This window comes from Jaculus jaculus, chromosome 1, assembly GCF_020740685.1.
Source record: "Jaculus jaculus isolate mJacJac1 chromosome 1, mJacJac1.mat.Y.cur, whole genome shotgun sequence".
Classification (NCBI taxonomy): Eukaryota; Metazoa; Chordata; class Mammalia; order Rodentia; family Dipodidae; genus Jaculus; species Jaculus jaculus.
The window spans coordinates 149,475,127-149,485,843 of NC_059102.1; the positions used below are offsets into that span (position 1 = coordinate 149,475,127).

The following is a 10,717-nucleotide window of genomic DNA, read 5'->3' on the forward strand; positions in this document are numbered from 1 at the left end:
GCCAAGCTTGTACAGTTATGTCTACATATCTTATTTGTGCATAACCAGAGTTTAAGTCCTTGGTCAGGCTGTCTTGGGAAACTATTTTATTATTTTGGTTTTTCTCAAAACTGTATTTTTGTTTATCCTCTTCCCGGGACACAAAGTTTAGGTTGACCCGACCAACCCATATCTTGGGTCACCTTCAGCCTATCTTTTAGCCTATTTTTGATTTATTTCTGAATATACAGTTCAGGCTGTCCCCGAGCTGTAGCAACCAGCTATATCTTCACCAAGTTTACTTTAAAATTTTCCATCCTGCCTTTCAAGAGCAAATTTTTTAATATAAATATACAATTCTCCCCGTGGGTGAGAGCATGGACGGAGTGGGTCCTGGAGGTCGCAGGCTCTGCGATGTGGCAGCAGGGTCACAGCAGGATGAGGAAGGCCAGGGGCCTTTCTGAGCTGGGGACCCTGGTGGAAGGATACTACTGTGGGCCAGGCATCCTGGAGTGAGGTCTCCCTAGCTCAGCTAGGTGGGGCGTACTTTCATCTCTGACACCTTGTAACTGTAGTTGTACCCTTTCCAGGTCATCCAGTTGATGCCATTGGCATAGCTCTCGTGGGCACCCCTGAGATAGAGGCCATTCAGGTTGGACAGGTGACATTCGGAGTACCACCAGGCTCCGTGGTACAGCACGGCACAGTTGGAAGAACTCAGGTCATTGTCCTGGTCCTTAGTGGAGAAGAACTTGTTGTTCTGGGCCCTCAGGGAGTCACCTGCCAAGAGAGAATGTGGGTGGCAGGGGTGCTTGAAGCCCTCCATGGCGAGGCTGCACCCGGTCACGCCTCCTGCCTCTGATTTTCTCAGCCTCCCTCGCGGAATTCATCACGTGAGATCCAGTTGAGAAACCTGTTCTCTCCCTCCTGGAGTTTTCACCTCTCCCTGGGGGTTCTCCTGGCTCCCCTACTGCCCTAATGGTCCCTGTATAGGTACAATATGGGCTCCTGTTGAATTCTACCTCCACACTGGGCGTAAAGCCCACCTGGAGGAGCCACAGCTGCAACATAGGGATGATGTTCTCTGCTTTATTTCCTTTCCTGGAAGGAAGATCCCCGAGTTGGATCATGCCAGGAAGGTGCCCAAACTCCAGGGTCCCTGGGGAGCAGCTGGCCCCACTCCACTGTGGATTCCCAAGGTAAACACGAATCCTTGCGCCCTGCGGTTCCCTGAGGCTTCAGCAAGAAACCAAAGGTTGGGAATGTCCAGTGCAGGCTTCATAGGATGCACCTCCCCCACAACCGTGGGAGCAGAGCTGGGAAAAGGGACTGCTATGATCTGGATATAAATTATTCCCCTGAAAGGCTCAGGTGTTGAAAACTTGGTCCCCAGTGCAAGCAGTGTTGAGGAACAGGTGTAAGGAGGGCTCTGGCCTCCTCTTCAGTGGGTTAGTCACACACAGAGAACAGACCATGAGAAATGATGCAACTAGGGAAAGTGAAACCAGGCCGGAGGAAGTGGTGCACTAAGGGTGTGTCCCTTCCTGTCTGTCCCTTTCTTTGCTTCCTGTGTACTTACTATAAAATGAGAGGCTTTGTTCCTCCATTATATCACACCACAATGCTCTGCTTCACCTCGGGCTCACAGCCATAAGGCCAAGGGACCATATACTGAAAGGTATGAAACCATGAGCCAAAGCCAATTCTTTATCTTTTTTTTATGAGAGAGACAGAATTGGTGCACCAGGGCCTCCAGCTACTGCAATTAAACTCCAGACGTGTGCACCCCCTGTGCCCATGTGTGACCTTGAGCTCTTGTGTCACCTTGTGTATCTGGCTAATTAATGTGGGACCTGGAAAGCGGAACATGGGTCCTTGGGCTTTGCAGGCAAGTGCCTTAACCACTAAGCCATCTCTCCAGCCCCAGCCCCCCACCCCTTTTTTGAAAGTGATCTTCCCTCAGGTGTTTGTCACAGGGATAGAAATCTGACTAACACAAAGGTCCTGAAAGTGACGCTTCTGTGAGGTACAGCTAGCAGAGCCGGGCTTCAGTGTGCGGTTAGTGGTGACTCTCCCCTACTGGCTCCAGCAGCGACAGTGGTGAGCTGTCTCGGGCCCCACTCACACTGTGCAATGAACTGGCCTCGGACCTCTCAGACCTGGGCCATATGGCAATCTTAGGAGCTTGAATGGAACCTCATCCCATAGTCCCTGAAGGGCACAGATGCAGACATTTGCAGATGGAGAACAGGGGCTCGGAGCTGCGGACTCAGCCCAAGGCCATCTGAGGAGATGGGACAGGGCCCACTCTGTTTCCAGACCATGTCCCAACCCTTACATCCCCTCTCTCATGCTCACCAGCGTCACCCCCGACAAAGCTTCCCAGCACAAGCTTGTACTTCTCCGTCTCTCCTTTCACGCTGAATGAACTGTACTTGGCAAAGTTGCGATTGCCCTCAAAGTCCTCGAGGTCCACCCGGAGCTCCCAGGTTCCTGTGGGACAGTTTATAAGACTCAGGTTTTGAGGTCTTTCTGCTACCAGGAATGAGAGACGGGAGCGGGGGCACATGCCAGTCATGTCTGGGCCTGGCAACCAGAGGAAATTTATCTGGGCAGGTACACAAATCCCTTGACCGTGCCAAGACCTCTGGAACACCCTCTAGTTCGAAGCATCTTTCTCACTACTCTAGAGGCTGGGCCTGAAGGCCTGTCAACAGCGTTGTTCTCTTGATGGGCCGAGGCACGCTTTATTTTCCAAGTGTGAGCTGTCCCCAGAGAGCTGCACATCACTACTGCAGCAGCATGAGCCTGGGTGTGTAGAAGTTTGCTTGTTTGTTTGTTTTGCCAAGAACGGGCCGCACACAAACGGATGCAGCAAGGTGTCCTGAGCAATATGTGAGAGGCAAAAGATGGACGGCAGAGCAGGTTGTGAAGTGACACAGCCCAACCCAGCGGGACGAGGTGGGCCATGAGGGCCCACTGTGTGTGGATGGGGGAAGCAAGGGGACGGGGCGTTTGTAGGAACTGAAGCCAGCATCCCAGATGGAGTGACATCTGGAGATGAGAGCGGATGTCTTCAAGTGTTCGGCACTAAGTGAGACATCTCTGTCACACCTCACAACTCCAGGGCCACTGTGGAAGCGGTGACAGGACAAATGCAAGAGCCGAGGGCAGGGGAGGTGTTTCCACTGCTCTAGTCACAGAGCAGGTGTGGTGTTCATGACCTCTCAGTAGCTGACGCGACACGAACGTGACCTGCCTAATAAGAGGGGAAGAGGGACGACATCAACGTAGAAGAGAGACTGGAATTCTCGGGTTCAGTGGACGGGTGTATGGAAGGGGAGACAGAGGAGGGGATCATGATCAGGGTACATCGCCTACATGTATGGAGATTGTCAAAAGTGGTGAGAAAAGAAGGGAAGTCTCCAAGACCCGCCAGCCTCCGTGTTCCTCTTCAGAGGGGTCTGAGATGCCAGCAGTCAGCGGCTGGTCAGAGCCTCACTCCACACTCTCATATCCCCTGAACTCTGGGAGAACCCCCACAGGGATCACATGTTTCGGGGAGTCACAGCTCTTCCCTGTGTGTCCTGGGGTCTACGGTGTCCACGGCCACTTCGCCTGGCACTGCTTACCCTGGGAGGTCAGGGCGTGTATGTTGTCATTCCCCAGCCAGAATTCTCCCAACTGACTGCCGAAGCCTTGCTTGTACGCCACCCAGTCCCGAAAGAAGTCCACAGAACCGTCCACCCTCCGCTGGAAGACCTGGAGCAACGAGGGGACATGAGATTCGGGAGTTGGGGCAGGCCTCCTGCGGTACAGAGGTCCAACCGCATGGGGGAAATCCATGACCCGCGATCCACAGAGCACCAGGGACCCGGTGTTGCGCGCATGACGGTGCAGACTCCATACGATGGAGGAAGCTGAGGCTCAGAGAGGGTAGGTAACAAGCCTTGGCCACACGGCAGGAGCAGGAGAAAACCGTGGGCTGCTCTGGGTCCTCCCCCATGACCTGAGCTTTTACCCTGTCCTGGCACTTCTGATTCTCTGTCCTCAGAGAAGGAAGGGTTCCTTCTAAGGCACAAAGGAGAAAGGGTATCTCACATGACTCATTTCCCACAAGCCATGGTGCCTAGACTCTGGGAATCTCAGGGCTCTCGCCTCTTCCACAGTCACCCTGCCCCTCAGCCCCAGCACTCACAGTCCAGCCCCTGGCCCCAAACTTACAATCTGCCCCCCCCCAAACCCAATGCATACTCTTCGCTCGGTCCCAGCCCAACACTCACAGTCCAGCCCCCCGCATCGGTATCCATATCACACAGCACCGTCAGGGGCCTGCAGTCCGGCAGGTAGATGGTGTACCAGCCGGTCAAAAACTCGCCCCGGGTGAGCAGCTCCTTGCAAGCCCGAGGTCCTGGGGACGGAAAGGGGGATAGTGAGGCACAGAGAAGGTAGAAGACAAGTTCCAAGACCCAGAACAGAGGCGTAGGAGGGGGACAGCAAGCATAAACTTGGGCACAGCAAGGGTGGTGCGGTCACCTGTAGCGCATGGCTGAGGTAGTCCGGAGTCTCCTGCGTGGAGAGAGAGGACATGCTGGTCATCAGTGTGAAGTCATTACACTCATGACCACAAACACAAGAAAGGGAATGTGACCATCCGCAAGGTGATTTCAGGATTGGCCCAGACCCTCCTTTTAGGGTGTGTGGCCTTGCTGCTTGAATTCATGTACCAACAGGAGTGGACAGTCAACTCCTCATGTCCTGCAACCTCAGTCCACACTTTGCCTCTTCGTGCATCCACGGGCAGCAATCAGAACTCAGATAGATAGATGCCCCAGTCTCAGAGCATGGGAGTGTTCTTTAGAATGGAATTCAAATAAGTCAAATGCCAGCCGGGCGTGGTGGCGCAGGCCTTCAATCCCAACACTCGGGAGGCAGAGGTAGGAGGATTGCCGTGAGTTCGAGGCCACCCTGAGACTCCATAGTGAATTCCAGGTCAGCCTGGGCTAGAGTGAGACCTTACCTCGAAAAACAAAGCAAAATCAAATAAGTCAAATGTCAGTATTTTGCCAATCAAGTAGATAGATGGTAGCCACTGGTGTGTGAGCGCTTAGGGATGTGTAAATCCCTGTTACACTTCTCACCCATGACCTAGATAATAGGACCTTGGAACGAGACTCCTCCCCACAGGCTAAGCTGGATGCAGCAAAGCCTTCCTTGGAGAGAGCTGTGGTCTCCCCCAGGACTCAGCACAGGAACTCACCTTTCTCTCCACGTGCTCCTCTCTCTCCCTGTGTTCCCTTCTCCCCTCGGTCTCCTGGGGGAACAGAGCATGAGATGCCAGTTCTCAGAGAATCTAGTCAATTGGGAGACCCACCAGTTCCAGGCACACCGTGCAAAGCAGGCACCTGGGGTCGTGGGTCAAGTCGGGAAGCAGCAGCTGGGACAAGTCCAGGCCTCCCTCCCAGGTACCTCCCCACCACTGATTGGGTTTTAGGGTGCTAGTGGGGAGGGTATACCAAGGCCTGGGCCCATCTTCATCCCTCTTCCCCACCCCCATGTCGTAACAGGGTCCCGTTCGGTGCCTCTTGGCTCTCTGCTAGGCTGTTACCTTTGGGCCCAGGTGGTCCTGCCTTCCCAGGTGGTCCGGGGAGGCCATGTTCACCTGCAAATCCCAAACATGCCTTGCTAAGAACCCTACCAACATCCCTACAGCAAAACCTCACCTACCCATTGAGCCAGGCTCAGCGGCAACCTAGGGGGAAGAGGAACCCCACCAGTGGCCATAGCTTGTGGGCCCCAAGGAGGGTGTTCTCCCAGCCCTCACTGGCTCCTCCGTCCAAACTAGGTGGACGTAGGCCTGGGCCACAGCAGCCTCATGGGGATGGGTTAGGACAAGCGATGCACCCTCAGACGCCTGTCCTGCTGTGTCCTCACATGGCCATGTTTCCACTGCCCCATGGGCCTGAACTCAGAGTGGACTTTCCTGTCCCCTACAGATGGACGTGAGGGTCAGGAGAGGCAGTCTTGTCTCCATGGAAGCAGCCAACACACCGTTATCACCCCACTGCCCCCACAGAGCACCAGGTCACACTTGTTCCTGCTTTGGGGTGGATCAGCCACATAAGCTGGGAAAACCTAGTTTTAGGGACGTGGGGCCCAGAACAAGAGGTCAGCACCCCTACTGTTCATTGCCGGCCGCCCCATCCTGGCCATAGGTAGAACTGGCCATGATGATGAAATCCCATCCCCTTCTGGGTCTACAGTGGTGAGCAGGCACCATAATATCTGGCCCAAGTTTATCTACATGGGTTTCATGCCTCGACCTGCCACCCTCCCCACCTTCTACACAGCCAATAGGAGCTTGGGCTGAGACCCTGCCACGCAGGCTAAGCTGGGTGTGTAATGTAGGCTGGTCTTTTCCACACCAGGTGCTCACCAGGTCTCACTGGGTCAGCTCCAGGTGTCAGGCTCACCCAGGCAGCTCCTTTGCTGAGCCTCAGGGTATGTGAGGCCTACACCAGGCTCAGGGACCCAGGCACCCATGCAGGTCTCTCTCGCGCTCTCTGTCTCTATCTCTCTCTCTCATTTGGGGAGGGCAGGTACCTCATTCATTGGAGGTCCACATAAAGGCTCAAGTGATGGTTCGGGATTCTGGTGGCTATGTCCAAGGCAGATCTCAGATAGAGGTCACCCCACTCTGGCTGGGTACCAAGAAACTTACTGACCCCCTGAACTTATGTTTTGTCTTCTGAGGTAGGGCAAGAAGATAGGTGAGAATATAGTGGTGCCCATTGCTTAGAAGACTTGCCAGTCACTGAGTGGCCTTGGGGTGGGGGCCCAGGAGGCAGGTCTGCAAAGCATATCTAAGGCACCTAGGATAGTCCAGAGAGGCTCCTCCTCAGGTCTTTTCAGAACCTGCTGGATCTTGGGAGTCAGCTTCTGTCACTGGCCCTAGCAGGGGTCAAGACCAAGACCTTCAATCAAAGACCCACAGTTGGGACCTTGCCTACTGGGCGTTCTACTTCACAGGATCAAAGTCAGGGCCCCTCCTCTACCATGGACCCTATCCAACACACACCTTTTTGTCCTTTGGCTCCTGCTTCTCCCTTGGGCCCTGGAGCTCCTGGAAGCCCAGGGCAGCCTCGGAGGATGGTGAGCTTGTCGGAGCCCTCCAGGCCCACCACCTTCACTTCTGCAGGGAAACGCATACCCAGTTAGTGCCATCATCTCATGTCACTTGCCCTGAGGCCATCTGCCAGCGCAGCCATGTCAGACATAGACAGGTGGCTGCAGCCAGAGTTACTGGACAGTTGTCCCTAGATTCAGGATCCCCTCTCATGGGGACTTGGTCTGTCCTCACCCTGGTCAACTAAGCAGGTGGGAGGGGATAGAGGGCAAAGCCCTGTCCTCAGAGATGAGCCTACTCAAGAGGGAGCTGCAGCACTGTGTACCTCACACAGGCCACCCAAGCCACTTAGGGGAGTGTCTGTGCCCTCTGCTCCAAGGAGAGATAAAAATGGGGGCTGTGGCAAAGGTTAGATTCATTTGAAATTATTGTTATAATTCCTGGAACTTAGGAAGAGCTTTGTAAATAGCTGACACTTTCAATAAATAATAATACTGCTAAGACCCTAGCGATCTGAGTCAATGTGAAATTACCTCTCCTTGGCCTGGAGAGATGGCTTAGTGGTTAAGTGCTTGCCTGTGAAGCCTAAGGACCCCTCTTCAAGGCTCAATTCCCCAGGACCCACGTAAGCCAGATGCACAAGGGGGTGCACGTGTATGGAGTTTGTCTGCAGTGGCTGGAGGCCCTGGTGTGCCCGTTATCTCTCTCTCTCTCCCCCACTTTGTCTCTGTGTCTGTCGCCCTTAAATAAATGAAAATTTTTTTAAAAAATTAAAAAATTATCTCTCCTAGGCCTTGGGGATTGACCATGGAATGACTGGGCTAACGGAGGGTGGTGGGATGTGTACCAACCAAGGACTCAGAGCAGGCCATGGTACTGTTGAAACCAAATAGAGATGGCTACAGCTTTGAAAACTAGTGTTAATTTTGCTGATTAGAGAGGTAAACAGAGGATGGGGAGATAGTTCAGTGGATAAAGTACTTGCTCTGTAAACACGAGGACTTCAAAATGTTGGGCGTGGGCTGGAGAAGTGGCTTAGCAGTTAAGGTGCTTGCAAAGCCTAAGGACCCATGTTCGACTCTCCAGATCCCACATGAGACAGATGCACAAAGGTGAGGCAAGTGCAAGATCACACATGCCCACTAGGTGGCGCAAGCATCTGGTGTTCAATTGCAGCCGGCTGAGGCCCTGGCACACCAATTCTGTGTGGGTCTCTCTCTCTCTGCATCACTCTCTCTCTCTCTCTTAAAAAAAAAAAAAAAAATCTTGGGCATGCCTAGTGGCATGCACCTGAGATCTCAGAGCTGGGGAAACAGAGACAGGAACTGGGGCTCATTGGCCAGTTAGTTTAGCCTAATTGATGAGCTCCAAGCCAAGAAGAGACTCTGTCTGAAAAAAAAAAAAAAAAGGTAGATCGCGTTCCTGAGGATGCCATCCAGGGTTGCTCTCTGGCCTCCGTACTCAAGTGCTCAGAAGTGCACATGCCATCCCCCCCCACATGCATGGACCACACATGTGCATACACACAAAAGGAAAATGCACAGCCCCACACAGGAGCACATGGGATGCTGCATTTGGGTGGTACTCACCGGGGGGTTCCCGACCACCCCGTCTTTGGCGGTGCTGCCTTCCTTCCCTGCCAGCCTATTCCCCTCAGGCAGGCAGTGTCCCTTCCATATTCGTGTCCTCTCCATGTCCCTGGGAGACCTGCTTTGCTGTGTTTAGGGATCGTTTCCCTGGCATGGGCAGAGCCAGAGAGGGAGGTTCCCTGGCTCCTAAAGCCTCACTCACATCTACTGTATGGGCCTATAGAGTGAGGGCAACAAACCTGCATTTTTGCCCACGTCCCCGAGAATATGTCTCCGCCACCAGACTAGAGCATCTTGGAATGTCTCCCTGAAGCCCTTGAGAAGAAAACGCCTGTGTTCTTCTCTTCTGCCTCGAGGATGGCCAGGATCCATCAATGAAGCTCCCTGGGGAAGATGGTGGGCCTCAGAGGTGGACGGCCATCATGCATCCTCACGCTCTCCTGTGCTCTCTGCCTAACCTGGGCCAGGCCCTTTCAGGTCCTTGGAGGCTAAGGAGAGTCTTCTGTAACCTTCTTAGAAGAGGCAGGTACACAGACACGAAGTGACAATGTGCAGGTAGTTACCAGTTTTCAGGAGCCAGAGAATGAGAGTGTATCTTACCTGGACAGGTATCGGTAGCCTGGACAGTCAGGTCTTTGATGCACAGGGATAGGATGAACAGGGCTGTGGTCCCTGGAGCCATGGTGACCAGGCTCAGCTTGGGTCTTTGTCTATGCCTTTGAAGAGGCTCCCAGCTCTTATAGGGCAGGGACACCAGCCCTGCTACCCGCTTTGGGCTCCAGTTTCTCAATCCCCAGGGGACACTCACTTCCTGCAGGCCTCTGGTTACAAAATGGGAGCTGTGAAATCCTCACTCACAGAGGATGTGTCTTTCTAGCCAGGCTCCCATGAGCCTCACTTCCCCTACAAGACCCCCCTCTGCTGGGACCATGCTGGTATCTTAAGAACTTCACCCTCCCTTCTCATCCCTAGTAGTCCCTAAACTATCCTCTGTAGTTATAGTTAGGTCAGTTTATGGGGTCCAATACCCAGGTTAGTCAGGGCTGTGCAGGTCATCAGGTATTTGCCATGACAGGGGAGAACTTTAGAGCTCCTGTGATGGCCCAAGAACTGCGTTCATCCTGTGGTCATCCCAGCCCTTGAGGTGGAGGAACACACCTGGCATTTACAGGTGAGCTAAAGTCCCATAACCAGTAAGAACCAAGACACTAGACTGAAGTTGATGTGACATCAGGGGCTGCTTGTTACTCGCAGAAGCAAGGATGGCTGTAGATTCCCCCAGAGCTTGAGGATGGAATTTCATATCTTGAGCTACACATTATGTAAGCTCGGCTTGAGCTGTCTGGGGGCGCTTTGTGGAGGCCTTTGAAGATGCTCAGGTACTGGACATTCTCACTGGAGGTTCGGTGGCGGCAGGAGGGAATAACAAGGGGGTGGGCAACTTTTCTAGGTCACCGTGTGTAGTGAGACAGCCACACTGTCTGCTCCACCCCCCCTTCCCCCCGCCCCCCCCCCCCCCCCCCCGCACAGGGACGGTGGGACAAGAGACTTAGCAAAGCCATGAAAGGCCTGCAGGGGGCGTAGCTCCAGAGGCCAGTGTGGGCAGCTCTAGATGGCACCACAGAGCAAGAGCAAACTAGAGCTGCTGAACCAGGCAAGATGGGCCTGGGCTCAGTTGGGTGAGCTCCTATGTGCCAAGGAGCTGGCTGAAGAGAGACGCTCACCCAGGATTCGGTTGCGACAGGGAGAGGTGGTAGGTCTCTGTCCTCGACCCATCAGCCAGGTTTCTTGTCCTGGTGCAATGCAAGATGCTGCCTGTTCTCTTCCGCACACCATCTCTTGGGTCATTGCATGTCACCTGCACAGAAGGGAGCAAAGCAATGCTCCTGAGGTGGGGCTGGTAGATATGACGAATGTGTGTGCTGTGGTTTAGTGTCTCCAAGGTGTCTGTGTGGGAGTTCAATCCCTTGTGGGGTAGGGGAAGAGGGTGGGCACTTAATCTCACTATACTTCATGCAGGCGG

The 10,717-nt window shown here is 53.8% G+C and overlaps 1 protein-coding gene across 1 annotated transcript; it reads right to left on the reverse strand.

Moving 5' to 3' along the window:
• Window positions 1-350: 350 nt before the first annotated feature.
• On the reverse strand, window positions 351-9,412 carry LOC101603476 (ficolin-2). The gene is made up of 9 exons (XM_004653850.2): window positions 9,295-9,412; window positions 7,058-7,171; window positions 5,588-5,641; window positions 5,240-5,293; window positions 4,516-4,548; window positions 4,263-4,390; window positions 3,612-3,741; window positions 2,338-2,472; window positions 351-759 (listed from the first exon to the last, which is right to left on the reverse strand). Exons 1-9 carry the CDS (start codon window positions 9,374-9,376, stop codon window positions 512-514), a joined length of 978 nt encoding a protein of 325 aa, XP_004653907.1. The 5' UTR covers window positions 9,377-9,412; the 3' UTR covers window positions 351-511.
• Between the last annotated feature and the right edge of the window lie 1,305 nt (window positions 9,413-10,717).

Coding starts and splice junctions, on each gene's coding strand:
- LOC101603476 (XM_004653850.2), bottom strand. CDS start 9,376: ATGGCTCCAGGGACCACAGCCCTGTTCATCCTATCCCTGTGCATCAAA. Junction 4,391..4,515: donor ACCTCAGCCATGCGCTACAG/GTGACCGCACCA, acceptor TTCCGTCCCCAG/GACCTCGGGCTTGCAAGGAG. Junction 3,742..4,262: donor CCGATGCGGGGGGCTGGACT/GTGAGTGTTGGG, acceptor TCGTTGCTCCAG/GTCTTCCAGCGGAGGGTGGA.